Source organism: Pelodiscus sinensis, chromosome 31 (assembly GCF_049634645.1).
Source record: "Pelodiscus sinensis isolate JC-2024 chromosome 31, ASM4963464v1, whole genome shotgun sequence".
Taxonomy (NCBI): domain Eukaryota; kingdom Metazoa; phylum Chordata; order Testudines; family Trionychidae; genus Pelodiscus; species Pelodiscus sinensis.
The window spans coordinates 2,840,686-2,858,700 of record NC_134741.1 but is presented as its reverse complement, the minus strand read 5'-3'; the positions used below and the strand labels follow the sequence as shown (position 1 = coordinate 2,858,700).

Genomic DNA, 18,015 nt, shown 5'->3' with positions numbered 1-18,015 from the left:
TGCCAGGTCGGCTGTCAGGCGCTCCATCACGGTCACCAGGCCATCGAAGGAGTCAATCGATGTCAGCTCTCTTAACCACAGCTGCTGCCAAGCCGTGGCGGTGCGTTCGTGGCGGGAGCCCCGTCCGTGCTGGGAACTCATCTCTCCTGCAGGAGGGACAGGCATGGAGGCCGCTGGAGCACGGGGTCTCTGTGCAGAGGAGACGGCAGCGGGGCGGGATGCTGATGGCCGGGCAGGTGCGCCAGAGGAGTCAGCTCCGGATCGGAGAGAGTCAGCATCCCCGGGGGCGCTAGTGGAGGTGCATGGTTGTCGTCTGGGACCGGCAGGCTGGCAGTGATCTCGGGGCACGGGAGGCCCGGTGCGGTCCCTGGCCGGTTCGGGGTTCTCTGTGGCGGCCACCGGGGTCCTTGGGAGGGAGGGATCAGCGGAGGCAGGTGCCGGACGCCGCTCGGTGGACCGGAGAGGAGGGCTGGTGCTGCTGACAGGTGACCGGGGTGAGCTGATCTGTGGAGGAGCACCGATCCGGTGACCACCGGTGGCATTCCTGACGGTGGACAGGAACTGGTCTAGTCGTACGGACAAGTTCCTGACAATCAGAGGCGGTGAGGTCCGAGGACCGGCAGGGTCGGGGGTGCGGGGCCCCGGAGATGGGCTGTTGCTTGGCCTGACGGCACGGGGTGCCGGGCTGGATCCCTGTTCAGGGCTGGCAGACGCAGGGCCGGCCCTTAGTGACAGACTGTCAGGCGCAGGGCTGGTTCGTGGTGAGGGGGTGGGCTCTGTGGCGGGGGTGCTCCTGACCGGAGCGAGGTTCTCGTGGTACGGCATTGGTTGTTTTCTGCTATACGGCGTAGTGGGCACCAGCCAGATCGGGGTCGAGGGGACGACCCGGGCATGGGGGCCTTTGCAGGTGGTGCTTTGGTGTCGTTTACACCGTTTCTGTGACTCAAAGAGGCCGTGGCATCGGTCACAGTGGAAGGCGATCTGTTTCCGGTGCACCGACTTTACGTGCTTGCTGAGGGCCCCCAGAGTCCTCACTCCTCGGAAGGGGAAGCAGTCCGGGCACAGGAGGGTGTGGTCGGGAATGGGAAAGTCCAAGTAGATCAGATCGGTCGGGCAGCTGGCAGGGTCTGGTCCTGGCGTGGGGGACCGTCTGGTAGCAGGGCGGAGGAAGAAGCCCAGGTCAGGGTCTGGCATTGGAGAGACCGTGGAGAGACAAGCAGGGACCAGGTCTGGCACGAGGTCTTGCGCTGGGGCGGCAGCAGGACAGCAAGGAGCGTCGGGGTCCGGTGCGGGGATCACCAGCGGGGAGGTAGTAGGGCGCGAGGCAGGGTCTGGCTTCAGCAGGAGTTCTGGGGCCATGGGGGTGTCAAGATGGTGAGCAAAGTCCGGAGTCAACGGTGGGTTCGGCGCCGCAGGGGCAGGAGGGCAGCAGTCAGAGGCTGGGGATAGCATGGCATCCAGCGTCAGGGGGGCACCACGGAGCTGGGTCTCGTCCGCCAGCGGGGGGTCCGGTGTCCAGGAGGCAGCAGGACAGCGGGCCTGGTCCGGGGACATCGGGGGGTGCAGTTTCGGGGAGGCAGCAGGGAGATAGGGAGCGCCCAGGTCCAGCAACAGGCCCAGTTCTGAAGCAGAATCAGTACTCCAGGCAGAATCCGGGGCAAGCAGGGGGTCCCGTAACGGGGGGACACTGGAGCGCGGGATTCCCCCCATCAGTGAGATGTCTGGTGTTGCGGAGGCAGCAGGGCGGCATGCAGAGGCCGGGTCTGGAGTCGGGGGGGCATCGTTGCAGCAAGCAGCGACTTGGACCCTGGTCAGGGGGCCAGGAGGGTGGCCGGGGGAGATCTGGCCTGGCATGGAAGGTCCTGTGGCAGGCGTCCCCGATAGGACTTCAGGGTGGGGAGCAGTTCCCAGATCCGGAGAGGCGGTACGGGGAGGAGCAGATCCCAGGTCAGGTGACAGTGAAGCCTCATCAGCCTCCCGGAGAACAGCAGGCGAGCGGCGAGAGCGCAGTGCCGACCCTGAAGCAATTGTAGCGGCAGCAGGCTTCAGCCAGGCGCTGATTTTCCTCTCACGGCTGCTGGCTCTGGTAATCCTTGTGCTGCTGCAGCGGGGAGCACTGGAGACCTTTGGTGGTGCCCTCCTGGAAGCCATCTTGGGGCAGAAGGGAGTGCAGCTCACGGTAGAAGAGCCCAGTGAATGCTGTTACCGCAGAGAGCGGGAGCAAGTTCGGAGCAGGACCCAGGAACCAGGAGCAGGTCCGGAGCAGGACCCAGGAACCAGGAGCAGGTCCGAAGCGGGACCCAGGAGGTGGGGGCAGGTCCAGAGCAGGACCCAGGAACAGGTCCAGAGCAGGAACCAGGAACCAGGAGCAGGTCCGGAGCAGGACTCAGGAGCAGGTCCGGAGCAAGACCCAGGAGGTGGGGGCAGGTCTGGAGCAGGACCCAGGAGCAGGTCCGGAGCAGGAACCAGGAACCAGGAGCAGGTCCAGAGCAAGACCCAGGAACCAGGGACAGGTCCGGAGCAGGAATCAGGAACCAGGAGCAGGTCCGGAGCAGGACCCAGGAACCAGGAGCAGGTCCGAAGCGGGACCCAGGAGGTGGGAGCAGGTCCGGAGCAGGATCCAGAAGCAGGTCCGGAGCAGGAACCAGGAACCAGGAGCAGGTCCAGAGCAAGACCCAGGAACCAGGAACAGGTCCGGAGCAGGACCCAGGAACCGGGAGCAGGTCCGGAGCGGGACCCAGGAGGTGGGGGCAGGTCCGGAGGGACCCAGGAGCAGGTCCGGAGCAGGACCCAGGAGCAGGTCCGGAGCGGGACCCAGGATCCAGGAGCAGGTCCGGAGCGGGACCCAGGAGGTGGGGGCAGGTCCGGAGCCAGGAACCAGGAGCAGGTCCGGGGCAGGACCCAGGCACCAGGAGCAGGTCCGGAGCAGGACCCAGGAGCAGGTCCGGAGCAGGACCCAGGAACCAGGAGCAGGTCCGAAGCAGGACCCAGGAACCAGGAGCAGGTCCGGAGGGGGACCCAAGAGTTGGGGGCAGGTCCTGAGCAGGATCCAGGAGCAGGTCCAGAGCAGGAGCCAGGAACAGGTCCGGAGCAGGAATCAGGAACAGGTCCGGAGCAGGACCCAGGAGCAGGTCCAGCGCAGGTCCCAGGACCCAGGAAGCAGGAGCAGCTGTCCCTTTAAGACAGCAGGGAAGCCCCAGCCAATAGGCAGTCTCAAAAAGACGTGCCTGGGCGGGGCCTGAACAGCTGATTTAGAATCAGCTGTAAGGCGGCCGGCAAAAAAGAAAAAAAAGCCGCTGCAGGGGTTTAAACCCCCGCAAAAAAGCGGAGGCTTGGTGGCTCCTCAGTGGCTTCTGGTCTTCCTCGGCAAAAGGCTGCTGACAGGATCCTGCAGGCAAAAGCCCTTAAAAGGGCTGGATCCATGTCCCCGTAGCAGCAATCAGGTCCCACGGCGGGTTTTCATCAGATCTTCAATCAGCAACCCGGTCCGGTCCCGTCCGATACTACACTTGATCTTAGCCAAAAGCGGGGACAATACTACACTTGATCTTAGCCAAAAGGCAGAGAAAGGAGCGAGCCCAAGCCAGCCCGCATAGCCAGAAGCCTGCCCTGAAGCGGGGACGGACAGACAAACACCTACTATATGCTACACCCATCCCAGCCAAAAGACTGAGAAGAGCAGACAGCCTCTGTGCTATTGAGGAGGGTGAAAGTCTCAGGGAACTGGAGCAAAGGGAAATGATCCTATAATTAGGACCCTCCTTTCAGATGATGTCATGATATTCTCTTGAACTGAGGATATCTCTCCTGGGGAAAGAACTGTGGTTATTAGGAAGAGACAGGTATTAGTGATGAGGATTTGATCATTAGAAACAAGGAAAGCTGGGCCTGTGTGACCAGGGACCTGGCTCTGAAGGCAGCGTCCAGTCACAGGCAGCATAGAAATAAGGGCTGCAACTTCCCCCCACAATAAGCAATATGACCACACAGCTTAAAGGGAACTTAGGTTATAGGGTTTTGCTCCTGTGTGGATTCTCCTATGTCTAACAAGTTCTGAGTTCTGAATGAATCTTTTCCTGCAGTCAGAGAAGTTATAGAGTTGCATTAACAGGAATGGTGTGAGTAGCACATGAGAAGTAATTCTTCTGCTCAACTCTGCACTGATTAGGCTTAATTGAAGTATTGTATTGAATTCTGGGCAGCACATTTCAAGAAAGATGTAGAGAAAAAAGGGTATGTCTACACTACAAAGTTAGTTCGAACTAACGGACGTTAGTTCAAACTAACTTTAATAGGTGCTACACTAGCGCTCCGCTAGTTCGAATTTGAATCGAACTAGCGGAGCGCTTAGTTCGAACTAGGTAAACCTCATTTTACGAGGACTAACGCCTAGTTCGAACTAGCTAGTTCGAACTAAGGGCTGTGTAGCCCTTTAGTTCGAACTAGTGGGAGGCTAGCCCTCCCCAGGTTTCCCTGGTGGCCACTCTGGCCAACACCAGGGAAACTCTATGCCCCCCTCCCGGCCCCGGACCCCTTAAAGGGGCACGGGCTGGCTACGGTGCCCGTGCCAGGTGCAAGCCTGCCAGCACCCAGCTAGCAGACCCTGCACCTGGCACGGCACAGAGCCACCCACCCGATGCCCCCCAGCCCTCCCCCTCTTGCCGGGACCAGGCTGGCGGCTCCCGGGAGCTTGCCCTGGACCGCAAGAGGCGGGCACCTTCCTGGGCTAGTGCGGACATCGTGGACCTCGTCCACGATCTCCGCACTAGGCACAGGAAAGTGGCTGTCTAGGGCAGGAGAGCTGCCAGCCTGGCCACCCAGGACCAGGTGTGCATGAAAATCAAGGGGGTCCACTGAGACCCCCGACACTGAGCCCTGAGCTTACAATGGCCGTCCTGGGTCAGACCAAAGGTCCATCTAGCCCAGTAGCCTGTCTGCCGACAGCGGCCAACCCTAGGAACCCTGGAGGGGATGGACCGAAGACAGTGACCAAGCCATTTGTCTCGTGCCATCCCTCTCCAGCCTTCCACAAACTTTGGGCAGGGACACCACTCCTACCCTCTGGCTAATAGGACTCCATGGACCCAACCTCCATCACTTTATCTCACTTCCCTTTAAACTCTGTTCTAGTTGTAGCCTTCACAGCATCCTGCAGCAAGGAGTTCCACAGGTTAACTATTTGCTTTGTCAAGAAGAACAACTTTCTCTTACTAGTTTGAAGCCTGCTACCCATTCCTTTCCTTTGGTGTCCTCTAGTCCTTCTTTATGGGAACTCAGGAAGAACTTTTCTGAATGCACCCTCTCCACCCAACCCCTGCTTTTAGAGACCTCTATCCTGTCCCCCCTCCGTCTCCTCTTTTCTAAGCTGAACAGTCCCAGTCTCTGTAGCCTTTCTTCATCTGGGACCTGTTCCCAACCCCTGATCATGTTAGTTGCCCTCCCCTCTCCCAGCCTTTCTCTTCCCCTCTCCCACCTCCTTTTCCCAGTCTCCCCCAGTTTTGTTCAATAAAGACAGAGTCAATGTTGGAAGAAACGTTATCTTTATTTTGTACATCAATAAGAAGGGGGGCTAGGGAAGGGTAAGTGGAAGGAGGTGAGGGAGGAATGGGGTACGAGCCCCCGATGGAGAGGACTGGGCTGGCTCTGCGGGCTTCTGGGGGTGGAAGCTCTCCTGCAGCCCTCCAATTACTCCCTCTCCCCAGATGGCAGCCTGTGGCAAGTGCAGCCGGGCTGATGGCCGAGTGGTGTGATGTGCCCAGTGTGAGCACTCAGGGCACTCCAAGCCAGAACTTCTTTGCAAGCGGGGCACCCCTTAGAACTGTGTGTCCGGGGTGGGGGTCGGGACCCTTTAAGCGCAGCCCTCGGCTAGCCTGAGACAGCATCTCCACGCTCTAAGTCCTCCTCTGATGCCCTGCCGGCACTGCTTCCGGCCATCCTTAAGCCCTGTTCAGAGTCCACTCAATGTGGACTTGCTAGTTCGAACTAGCAAAACGCTAGTTCGAACTAGTTTTTAGTTCTAGATGCGTTAGTTCGAACTAGCTTAGTTCGAATTTACTAATTTGAACTAAGTTAGTTCGAACTAGCGCTGTAGTGTAGACGTACCCTAAGAGTGTCCAGAGAAGTGCATCATCAATTATTACAGTTCTAGAAAACATGGCCAAAAAGGGAAGACTGAAAGAATTGGGTTTGTTTAGCTCAGAAAAGAGGAGACTGAGAAGGGACACAATAGCAGTTTTCAAGTACCTAAAAGGATGTTACAAGGAGGAGGGAAAAAATTGTTTTCCTTGACCTCTGATGATAGAAGCAGCAATGGGCTTAAATTGCAGCAAGGGAGGTTTAGGATGGACATTAGGAAAAACTTCTTAACTGTAAGGGTCACTAAATACTGGAATAAATTGCCTAGGGAGGTTGTGCAATTTCCATCATTGGAGATATCTAAATGCAAGTTAAATAGACATCTGTCAGAAATAAGATGGTGTTTGGACCTCCTGTGAATGCAGGGGACTGGAGTTGATGACCTCTCAAGATCCCTTCCAGTTCTAGTGTTCTGTAACAGAGGTGCGCAATCCGCGGCTCCCAACGGAAAAAAACTGCGGCTCCTGATGGAACCTGAACAGAAACCGGAACTGCTTAGGTCAGCCACTCTCACAGCTGGGCCGCTGTGAGCCGCATGCATGCTCATGGCCCATGCCGTTCCACTCACAGCCGCCAGTGTACTGCTTCATATCCTGCATGTGCAGACTGGGTCGCACACAGCATCCCAGCCTGCACATGTTGGCAGCCAGCTGCTGAGCACAGGCAGCGGCAGGGACTCGGGCTGCAGCAGTGGCAGTGCGAGTGGCGGCTCCGGGACCTGGACATAAGTTTAGTGGGGGAGGGGACATGTCTGGTTCTGGAGAAGGGAAGGGAGATTAGGTTGGGGGTGGCGCATGGCATGCTGACTGCTCAGCGCACCGGCCACTCAGCACACACGCCCCAGCGCCTGGAGGGAGACGCGTGGCTGTAGCAGTGGCGGTTGCTTCGGGACCCGAGAATTAGATAGCGTAAATCCTGATCCTCAGCTTGTTATGGCTTCATTGCAGCCTCCTCTGCACTTTTTAAAATATTCAACCTCCCAGGACACTAAGATGACATATTTCCAGAAAGGCAGCCTAAAGGCTTTACAAGTAAAAACAACACTAAGTCAGATCTTGCATCAAGTTCTGCTAAGCTCTCTGCACCTCTCTGCTCTGGATTTGTCTCCCTCCCATCAAACTAACCTCTCCTGCCAGATGTCCACCAGTCAACTGAAACACACCTTGGTCTCACGCTTCCTCTGTCCCTGCTGATAGGAGGTGCCACACCCGCTGGCCTAGAACTGCAAAGAAATCAGAGCTTGGGGTTTGTTCTATAATTCTAACAATGGAAAATAGTGGGGGCAGTGCATTCCTCCTCCCCATCACATAAGAAGAAAGTCTGAGATATGCCAGGAATAACACTGACAATCAGAAGGAAATTAATACCAGCTCCTCACCAAAGCCTCAGAGTTGCCTCAACAAGAAAAAAAGGGAAGCTGAGCATGGATTGACCTTGCTCTTGGCACCCCACCTCCTGTGCATCCTGCTCCCCCCTGCCTAGTCTGGGCCTGGGAAAGAGAGTCCAGGCTCTAGCAAACACCAGCAGCAGTGCAGGGATGCTCCAAACAGCCCACCCCCACCTCATCCCACTGACCCTGCCACCCTTCCCCCTATTCTCCCAATCTTCCCCACCCACTCCTTATTTCCCCATCTTCCACAGGGTCCAGGAGGCACCTCATTAGTGGAACCCCAGCTGTGCAGCTCCACTCTTGGCCATTCACTTCTTTGTGTACAGCCACACAAGCAGGCACTTTAGAGCAGAGGTTCCCAACTGCTGGTCCATGGACCCGTGGTGGGCCGTGAACTGCTGGCTGCTGGGCCACAACACACTGACCGAGCACATGGGTGGGAGTTGTGCTAGGACTCAGCAGCAGCCAGCAGGAGTCTGGGAGCCCGTTGCTCAATTGGACCCAGCAGCAGGATCAGGAGGAAGCGATCCCTGGCTCTGGATGGGGAGCAAGAAGTGAGACAGCCTCTGCTTGCTGAAACTCTGGGGCCAGACAAAGCTCATGTCCCTGAGCCCTGGGGGGAAGAAGGGGTGGTGGGGCTGCTGGGCCCCACAGCTCAGGCTGCAGCTGGAAAGGGGAATCTCCCGCAGAGCCAATGGTATTTAGAAAGCTGTGCCCGGGTAGCCACTCCCAGGGCACCACCCTCAGCCCAGCCAGCCCCTGCCCAGCCCAGCCCAGCCGCTGCCCCAGGGCAGGCAGCACTTGGGGATAGGTCAGAGACACCCCCCTCTTCCTGTCCCTCCAGGAACAGGGTCCCAGATGCGCAATAAACCTTCCTGTTTCATGCTTGCTGAGAGTCCTACTTGAAAGTAGGAATAAGGGATCTTCCAGAAAAGGGTTTATTTTCCACAAGATCCCGTCTAGACTGGCGCTTTTCTCCGGCAAAACCCAGAGCCAGAAAAAGGCGGCAGCCATGTTCATGCAAATGCCGCGGGGGATATTTAAATCCCCTGTGGCATTTGCAATTCCGGAGTGTCTCATTAGCATCCCTTTTCCGGGTGCCAATGTAGATACAGCTATTCTGTTTTATCTCAGCTTCAGCCCCCCCCTTCCTCTGGGGTAGGTTGGCCTTCCCTGTCCCCTTCAAAAGAAAGTCTTGTGTGGCCATGGGCAGAGGACCCAACAGGGGATTGACCTTGATTGCCTGGCACCTTGTGAGGCTGCTCTGGGAGTGGATTGAGGGAACATTTGGGGGTCGGGAGCAGACCGGCTGGGCTCTGTGTGGGGGTCCTCAGGCCACATGGAGGCAGGGTCTCCCCTCCTCTTTCCCTGCCTGCGGTTGCTCTGGGGCCTTTGAGCCTTGCCACAGAGCTCTCAGTCCCAGCTGCAGTTGCTCCACGTGCCCAAAGGAGGAAAGGTTGGTTGAGGGCCAGTCTGTAACTCTGCCTTGACTATTGAGCCTGGCCCTGCTACTCCTTCCTTGAAGTGCCCTGGGGGCAAGGGGAACAGCCTGGCAGCTGCCGATACAGAGACCAAATGTGTGGGCATCAGGTAAAGCAGCACAATATACAACCTCAGACCCCCTCAATCTCTAGCCAGTCTGTTAAGTTCTAGGGCCCCAACATGCAGCAGCCACCCCACTGAACCAGACAGGTAAAACACCTAACTCTAATGGGCACCAGTCACCCAAGAAGGGGGAAAGACTCTGGGGCATTTTAGGACAGGGAAGCCAAAACCTTTCATTACTAAGGATTTGCAGCAAATGAACATTTCACCAGCAGGTCCCACTGAGATATGAGCTCAGGTAGCAGGATCCAGAGTCCTGAGGGCTGCCCCTTACACCATGGGACCTGCCAGCAGTGCTCTCTCTGGGCCCCTCTGATTGACATGCTGCATTCCTTGCTTCCCTTCAGTTCAGGGGTAGGAAACCTCTTTTGAGTTGGGGGCTTCTGGTTACCTGCCTGCTCCACAGTGCCCTCACTTCTGACCCACAGGACCCAAGAGGCTCTTGTGGGAAATAATCATTGGAGCTAAAATTGTTGGTAGGGTAGAAACCAAGCCCTTGTTCTAAATTAGAGAGTTATTTTGAAATAACAAGCTGAGTGTTCACTCTATCAAGCCTGTCATTTCAAAATAATGGGGTGGTTATTTTGAAATCTGCTCTCCTGCTTTCCTTGGGAAATAACACATTTTGAAATAGTTAATTTGAAATAGCGGCTATGTGGGCACTCCAGTGCCGCTATTTCAAAATTACCACTCCCCAGAGGCAGTCAAAGTAATGATACTCCAGTGCTTCCTGGGGCTGGAAGTTGAGGTAGAACATCCGTTTTAAGGGAGCCGGCCTCTGGCTAATTTTGAGGCTCCCACATGGTGGGAACATTGCTGTGTCATACAAGAGGCTGCTGATACTAAGTGTGGTGAGGGGTGAGGAAGGGGAACAGATTAGATGAACTCTGTTCTGGCCTTAAGTCTCTAGATTGCATGTGGCACCCTGAGCAGCCTCTGATGTTCCCTGCTTGAACCCCAGAACCAGCCCCGAGTGAATGGGGTGAAACAGGGAGCAGCTCAAACATGCCAAGGGGCAGGACATGAGCCCCTGCTAGGCAGCAGTGACAACACAAGGGTGTTTTGCAGCACTACAGATCATTGGTTGTGCGGCAATGGCCTCACAGAGGGTCCATGATGACAGGCTTCAGGGCTCAGAGACTCCCATGGCCTGGAATCTCCTTTGTGAGGTTTCCCCTTGAGGGCAGAAGGGATTGAGGGTCACATATGGGAGTGTCTCTGTGGAGATTTCCCCTTTCTCCAGGGGGCTGGGGCAGGCAGTTTTACAGGAGGGTCTGGCACTGAACTGAAGAGAGCTCTAAGAAAAGCAAGAGGGAGGGTTACTTACACCCCATGAGGATGGGATTGGAACCCATGCATGCAGAACCCAATGGATTAACAGTCCAGCACCTTAGTCACTCAGTCACCTCATCTGAGCTAGAGTGGTTTGTTTCAAACAACCCAAAGCTGGTGCTACTGGGAACCTTTGTGCATGGACACCCAGGGCGGGAAGGTTCTGGCTGTTCACAATGTTCCCTGGGCTACTGTGCAAAGCTCAGTGCTGGTAACAAACCCAAACATCCCCTGGGTGCCCAGAGATGGGCTGCCTACTCATAGTCTGGCTCACAGTGCTCTCTGCAATGGGAATATGCAAGTGGAGCAGTCACACAGCAGTGACACATACCTCTGATGGGGCAGAGGGGAAGCCCAGCATCCAGAGGGTTTCTGAGAGGACCCATTTACTGTCAGTGTCTGTGTCTGTTCTGATTTCACCGTGTTGAGACACTGGCACCTACAGCCACGTGGTTGGGGGGGGGGGGCAGATTGGGAGCCAAGTGGGACAGTTTGGAACCTGGGTATTGAAGATGCTCAACCCTTCAGTTAACACCTCTGGGGGGGCTCCCTCCAGTTCACAGCCTGGGGTTTCTTGGTCCTGCAGACAGTCCCTTAGGGGATATTGTTAGAGGGCTGGTGCCTCCCACCCCCTGGTTCTTTTCACCTCAACTGAGAGTCCCAAGAGCCAAAGGCTGAAAGTTGAGTATCAACCCAGCCACCTCCTGTGGGCCTGTAACTGTTGCTGTCCCTGCTACAAAGTCAGGACCCAGGTGCAGGGAGTCGGGTCATATTCTCCTTCCTGACAATATCAGTCCTGGCTTAGGCCTGGCTACAGAGAGAAGAGGCCAATGCAACTGCCTCCTGCTACGGGACAAGCCCAAGAAAGAAACCAACAGAACACCACTGGCCATCACCTACAGTCCCCAGCTAAAACCTCTCCAACACATCATTAGTGATCTACAACCCATCCTGGACAATGATCCCTCGCTTTCACAGGCCTTGGGAGGTAGGCCGGTCCTTGCCCACAGACAACCCGCCAACCTGAAGCATATTCTCACCAGCAACTACACACCGCACCATAACAACTCGAACTCAGGAACCAATCCTTGCAACAAACCTCGGTGCCAACTCTGCCCACATATGTACACCAGCAACACCATCACAGGACCTAACCAGATCAGCCATACTGTCACTGGTACATTCTCCTGCACATCCACCAACGTAATATATGCCATCATGTGCCAACAATGCCCCACTGCTATATACATCGGCCAAACAGGACAGTCCCTACGTAAAAGAATCAATGGACACAAATCTGATATTAGGAATGGCAACATACAAAAACCTGTAGGGGAACACTTCAATCTTCCTGGACACACAATTGCAGATCTAAAAGTAGCCATCCTGCAGCAAAAAAACTTCAGGACCAGACTTCAAAGAGAAACTGCTGAGCTACAGTTCATCTTTAAGTTTGACACAATCAACTCTGGATTAAACAAAGACTGTGAATGGCTTGCTAACTACAAAAGCAGCTTCTGCTCTCTTGGAATTCACACCTCCAGATCAGCTGCTAGAAGTGGGCCTCATCCTCCTTGATTGGATCCACCTCGTCATCTCCAGCCTGATCCTGGCCTGCGTATTTATTCCTGCCTCTGGAAATTTCCACTACATGCATCTGACGAAGTGGGTCTTTGCCCACGAAAGCTTATGCTCCTACACTTCAGTTAGTCTATAAGGTGCCACAGGACTCCTCGTCGCTTTTGCAGATTCAGACTAACACGGCTACCCCTCTGATACAGTCCCTTATTTGTTCACTCAGACACTTCTCTAATTAGTTACTTTAAATATCTAATGAGTAATTGGCTAATCCAGTGTCCCAAGCCACAGCCTGCCCCCTTCACCCAAACTCCCTCCCAGACCCCTCTCTCTCCCTTCTGCATCCGAATCCCTTACCTCAACCTCCCTTCTTTTCCCAACGACCATCCTAGACCCTGCATTTCCTCCATTAATGTCATGGAAGAGTGCAATGCTCAGCCACTTTCCAAAATCTTGGAGTGACCCCCCCCCATCAAAATGTATTGCCTGCTACTCGTCTAGTCGATACTGGTCAGTGAGAGCAAATAACTGAAAGCCAAGAGGCACAAATGTTTGATAGGGAAGCGGAGTAGTTGCAGAAACAAATGAGCAAGGAACTGGTGGATTCTCCATCTCTTGGGCTGTGTCTACATTGGCAAGATTTTGCGCAAAATTGGCCGCTTTTCGCAAAAACTTTCCACCTGTCTACACTGGCCGCGAGTTCTTGCGCAAGAACACTGACATTCTAATGTAAGAAATCAGTGCTTCTTGCACAAGACCTATGATGCTCCTGCTCAGGGATAAGCCCTGTTGCGCAAGTGTTCTTGTGCAAGAGACCAGTGTAGACACGAATCATGAATTTCTTGTGCAAGAAAGCCCGATGGCTAAAATAGCCATCGGAGCTTTCTTGTGCAAGAGAGCATCTACACTGGCATGGATGCTTTTGCGCAAAAGCACATCTTTTGCGCAAAAGCACATCTCTTACGTAAAAGTACATGCCAGTGTAGACATTCTCTTGCGCAAATACTTTAACACAAAAACTCTTGCGTTAAAAGTATTTGTGCAAAATCTTGCCAATGTAGACGTAGCCTTGGTGTCTTCAAATCAACACTGGGTGACTTTCTAGAAAACACGCTTTAGGGAAACAGAGCTTTGTGGCTGGGTAACTGGGCTAAGTGTAATGGCTTGTGTCAGAGAGGAGGTCAGACTGCATGATTAAGGGTATCTTTTGCTCCCATGAATTTTAAGAGCTCATCCTACAAACACTCAGTACACGGCTGAATTTCCGGAACTGCTTAAAATGGAATACTATTCCGTTTTCAGTTTTTCCGGAAAAGGAGCGTCTACATTGGCAGGCTGCTTTTCCAGAAAAGCCCTTTTTCCGGAAAAGCATCTGTGGCCAATGTAGACGCGCTTTTCCGGAAAAGAGCCCCGACACAAGAGGGCAGTGTAGACAGGCAACATGAATTTCTTGCACGAGAAGCCCCTATGGCTAAAATGGTCATTAGAGCTTTCTCGCAAAAGAGATCATCCACAGTGCCATGGATGCTCTAGCGCAAAAGCACATCTCTTATGCAAAAGCACATGCCAGTGTAGACTCGCTCTTGCAGAAGACTTTTTGCACAAGAACTTTTCCACAAAACAGTTCTTGTGCAAGACGCTAACAGTGTAGACGTAGCAAAGTATCTGTGTGCTGGCCCCACACCTGAGCCTCCTGCTCTTATTTTAGTCATGTCCCCACCTGCCTTCTCCTTGCTGTGTTTGTGCCAGTAACACCTGCGCCGGGGTCCCCAGAGGCTGCAGAAGGAAAATAAATTCCCATGCACAACATCGAAGAAAGACCCGGTGGCCACATTCACCAGCCCTGAGGTGCTGAGACCAGTCGCCAGGCACCTCACTGACCAGCACCTGCACAGTCACAGGAAGCATACCAGTACACACCCAGCCTGAGGTGGGCCCTTGCGCTCCCTGGGCAAGGAAAGGGAAGAGATGTGCCCCTCAGAATGGGCCACACACACACCAGCAAGCAAACAGGGAGCCGCTGGAGCTAGCCAATGGGAGCTCCCACCAGAGCATGTGACCTAAGCCCTGGCTCTCACGGAGCTTGATACCTAATTCCCCGCTGCAGGCAGGTGCTGTGCTTGGCCATGCCGCCCCCTGGGCCAAGGAGCTAGGCCGGGGCCTCACTTGCCTGGAGTGGGCATAGGATGCGGTAGGCCAACCTGGGAGTTTTCAGCTTAGCCCCTGGGATCCTCATCCACGCCTGTCTTTGCCTGGTGAGGGGAAGAAGTTATGAGGGCAAGGGAAGGGAGCTGTGAGAGGATTGGGGGCAGGGCAATGGGGGGAGGGATAAGGGAGGCAGGTGCCTGGTTCGTGACTGGAAACTCCTAGCCTTAGGGAATCCAGGAGGTGCTAGGCGGCACTGCTGGCCAGGCTGTGGAATGTCTGGTGTGTGGCTCTGCAAACTCCCTACCAGTCCCTGCACAGCCCTCGGGAAGCCCCTGAGTCAGCATGTCTGGCTCTTAGCATTAGGGCAGCTGGAGGAGACCATGTGCTGCCCACTCCCTGCCCGCAGGCAGGGCAGGAACCACTCCTGGGAAGTGCAGCAAAGAGGGCAGGCCACTAACCGAGCACCCCAGCAAGGTACTCCTCTTGTCCCTGAGGCAGGGAAGCTCCTCTGGTGTGGGGAAATGGGGGGGCTGGAATGCAGAGGGGTTGGCACAGTTTCCCCCAGGCTTCTCTACCTGCCCCCTGCCCCCACTTCTGTTCCCAGCAGAGGGTAAGAGCCCAGGCAGCAGCTTTGAGGAATTGTGAGGAACTTGCCTGAGAAGGGGTGGGGCTCCTCAGAGCCCATTTCCAGGGCAGATGAAGGGCCCACTGTGTCCCACAGCTGCCCACCTTACTCTTGCAATGACCACTGCGGCTCTCAGCCACCCCTATGTAGAAATATTGCCTCCTCTTGGGCTATTCCCAGATGAGGAGTAACAAGGGGGAAACCTAATCAAGGGCAGTCTATTATTTATCACTCATGGTGAAGCAAGCAGAATTAGGTGGTGCAAATGAGATGCTTCAAGAACGGTTGTAGTTATACCAGCAAAAAGGAGGGTACAACCTCACCCCACCCAAGCTGGGTGCAACCAGTGGATAACATCCCACCTGACTAGCCCCCACCGAGGGGGATACATGTTACACGAGTTGGAGCCCATCGATTCGGCATATTGGGGTAACATGCACGTCAGACTTCTGCCTCAACCAAATTAACCAAAATTACCTGGGGTTTGGCCAGCCGCAGAGGGTGAGTGGTACATGTGTATGAGAGTGTATGTTTTAAATAGGATTAAGAATTTGGCTGCTAAATTGTGTTAAGGATTACATTTAGACTGTTAACTATTCAATGTAAATCGTGCTTTTAACACATCTTTTAATTGCTTGCTACTAATATATATATATATATATATATATTGCTTCTGAATTGCTTGCAATACAACTTGTTAAAGGTATATTGGAGCTACTGTGGATCTTTTGTTCTGTGACGCTGATCAATACCCTGTCATGCAGCCTGATCAATCATACAACAGCTCTCTTTTGTGACAATATCATGGTTATTAAAATCCAGGTTTTCCCACTGTCAAAGGGTTTTTCCCATGTGAATTCTCCCATGTTTAACAAGGCCTCCTCTCTCCCTGAAGTTTTTCCCACACAAGGGCAATCAGGGTTTCACCCCAGTGTGGATTTTCTGATGTCTAAAAAGATTTGAGCTCCTACTGAAGCTTCTCCCGCAGTCAGAGCAGTTGAAAGGTTTTTCTCCAGTGTGGATTCTCATATGACTAATAAGATGTGAGTGCCCACGGAAGCTTTTCCCGCAGTCAGAACAGCTGAAGGGTTTTTCTCCTGTGTGCATTATCCTATGTATATTAAGATGTGATTTCCAACTGAAGCTTTTCCCACAGTCAGAGCAGCTAAAGTATTTCTCCCCTGTGTGCATTCTCCTATGTAGATTAAGATGTGATTTCCAACTGAAGCTTTCCCCACAGTCAGAGCAGATGAAGGATTTCTCCCCTGTGCGGATTCTCCTGTGTCTAACAAGGTCTGATCTCTCTCTGAAGCTTTCCCCACAGTCAGAGTTGAAATATGGCTTTTCTTTGTGAGTTCTCTGATGTTGAAAAAGATGTGAGCTCCTACTAAAGCTTTTCCCACAGTCAAAGCAAGAAAAGGGTTTCTCCCCTGTGTGGATTCTGTTATGTCTTTCAAGGTCTGACCTCTTACTGAAGCTCCTCCCACACTCAGAGCAGCTGAAGGATTTCTCTCTTCTGTGGATTCTCTGATGTTCAATAAGAGTGGCACAGTTATTGTACATGGAGGGTGCCTGTTCATGGAGGATTTTCTGTTGACTGGTTTCTACGTTTTTCACCCCTCTGCTCCTGTGACTGGATTTACCCTGTCCCTTCTCTGGATGGTTTCCCTGCTGCCTTTCTGGGCTATGCCGACTCTTATAGGCCTCTCCTTGCTCACGTATCAGAGAAACATGTCCTTCAGATCTTCCCAATAACACCCTATGTGGAGCCTTTTGCTCCAATGCTTCCTGCTGAAGACTCTCCTCATTGTTATCACTCAGCATCCCATCACCTGCAAGGAGAGAGAGAGAATTTAGACAGGCGTCATTCCCTGTGCTGAGCTGAAAAGAAAACTCTGAATAGGGAACAGAAAAGGAGAACACGCCCAAATAATCCTAGAAAGTTAAATAATCATGAGCCCATCCTCCTCCCCCCTTCCCCAGACTGGAGTTGAAGACAGGCTGAAAGGTCAGTGACACTTGATGAAAATGCACAAATGACAGCTGCACGAGAACACAGAAATTAGTTTCTCAGGTCATTTTAGCAGATTACTCACCGGTGTGGATATGACTGATGATGTCCTCTTTCTCACAGCCCTGGAGATACGGGATCCACAGCTCCTCCCCTTGCTTTGCCCAGGAGATCACATGAGCTTTGGAGACTGCAAATCCTGCTTGGAGAGCAATTAGTCAAGTGCTGATCTTGTTCATTAAGGTCTGTGCCATTACTGCTTCCAGAGCCAGGATCAGAGAGGCTCTTTCCCCCACTGCAGAGACTGGGCTCTGGCTGGTACAAGACCCCAGGACACACTCACCTGCGGTAAAGGTGCATCCCCGCTGCCTTGGGAATGGTCCAGCTCATTCCCCAAGGGAGCTGAGCCCTCTGCTGCATTCTCTAGGATACAACTCAGTCTCCCGCCAGGCCGGTTCCATCCCCACCCCATCCCAGGGCAGGACAGGAATGCTCTTTGGCTCGGATGCTCTACTTGGACCAGAAGGAGGCAGAGGAAGTTGTCTGGGCACAAAATGAACCCTTGGTTTGTTGCTTCAGGCCCTGCCTATGCTCCAGATCCCGACCGCTTATGCCTGGGTGGGCCCTGCCATCTGCCCACAACAGCTGTTGCTCCTGTGGCCAGTCAGGGTGGAGATGGGCTGTGCTGCTGCTCTGCTGCTTGTAGGTTTTGCTGCAGCTCAGCTCCCCCTCTGCAGCCTTGGTTCTACTCTGCCAGAAGCTGCACCCTTAGTGTGGTTTCCCAGCCTCCCTCTTGTGGCCAGTCTAGCTCGCCATTTGGTGCCTCCCCTTCCTCTCGGGCTGCACAGAATCTACCAGAGGCAGGAAAGAACTCTGAGATGGCACCCCCTTCCAGCAGTCCAGCCCACTGGCACAAGGGTAGCCTGCAGGCACTAACAACAGCTGTACTCATCCCCACAATGCTGGTACCTGCTGTTACTACCTGGGCACTTCCATTGAGTACGTATGTAACAGTGTAGTCAATTAACCAATTAATCGATAAGCAAAAGCTTATAGGTTAATGCCAGAGACTACAAACATTCCCCTCGTCCCCACTGCCAGTAAATTTTTAGCAAGCTGGCTAGCAGCCTGGCTCAGACCTAGCTTGCGCCTACCCCTGCTCTAGCTCTGCAGTTAAATTTTATTAGGAGA

General features: G+C 53.9%; 1 protein-coding gene across 1 annotated transcript in view; it reads right to left on the bottom strand.

Moving 5' to 3' along the window:
* Positions 1-14,395: 14,395 nt before the first annotated feature.
* The window catches only part of LOC142821469 (uncharacterized), an 82,763-nt gene continuing 79,143 nt past the window's right edge, over positions 14,396-18,015 (bottom strand). Inside the window, exons 10-11 of the mRNA XM_075912468.1 lie at positions 16,910-17,026; positions 14,396-16,645 (exon numbers count right to left, since the gene is read on the bottom strand). Of these exons, the coding sequence (XP_075768583.1) occupies positions 15,729-16,645; positions 16,910-17,026 (1,034 nt within the window). The 3' untranslated portion in view covers positions 14,396-15,728. The remainder of the gene's footprint in view (positions 16,646-16,909; positions 17,027-18,015) is intronic.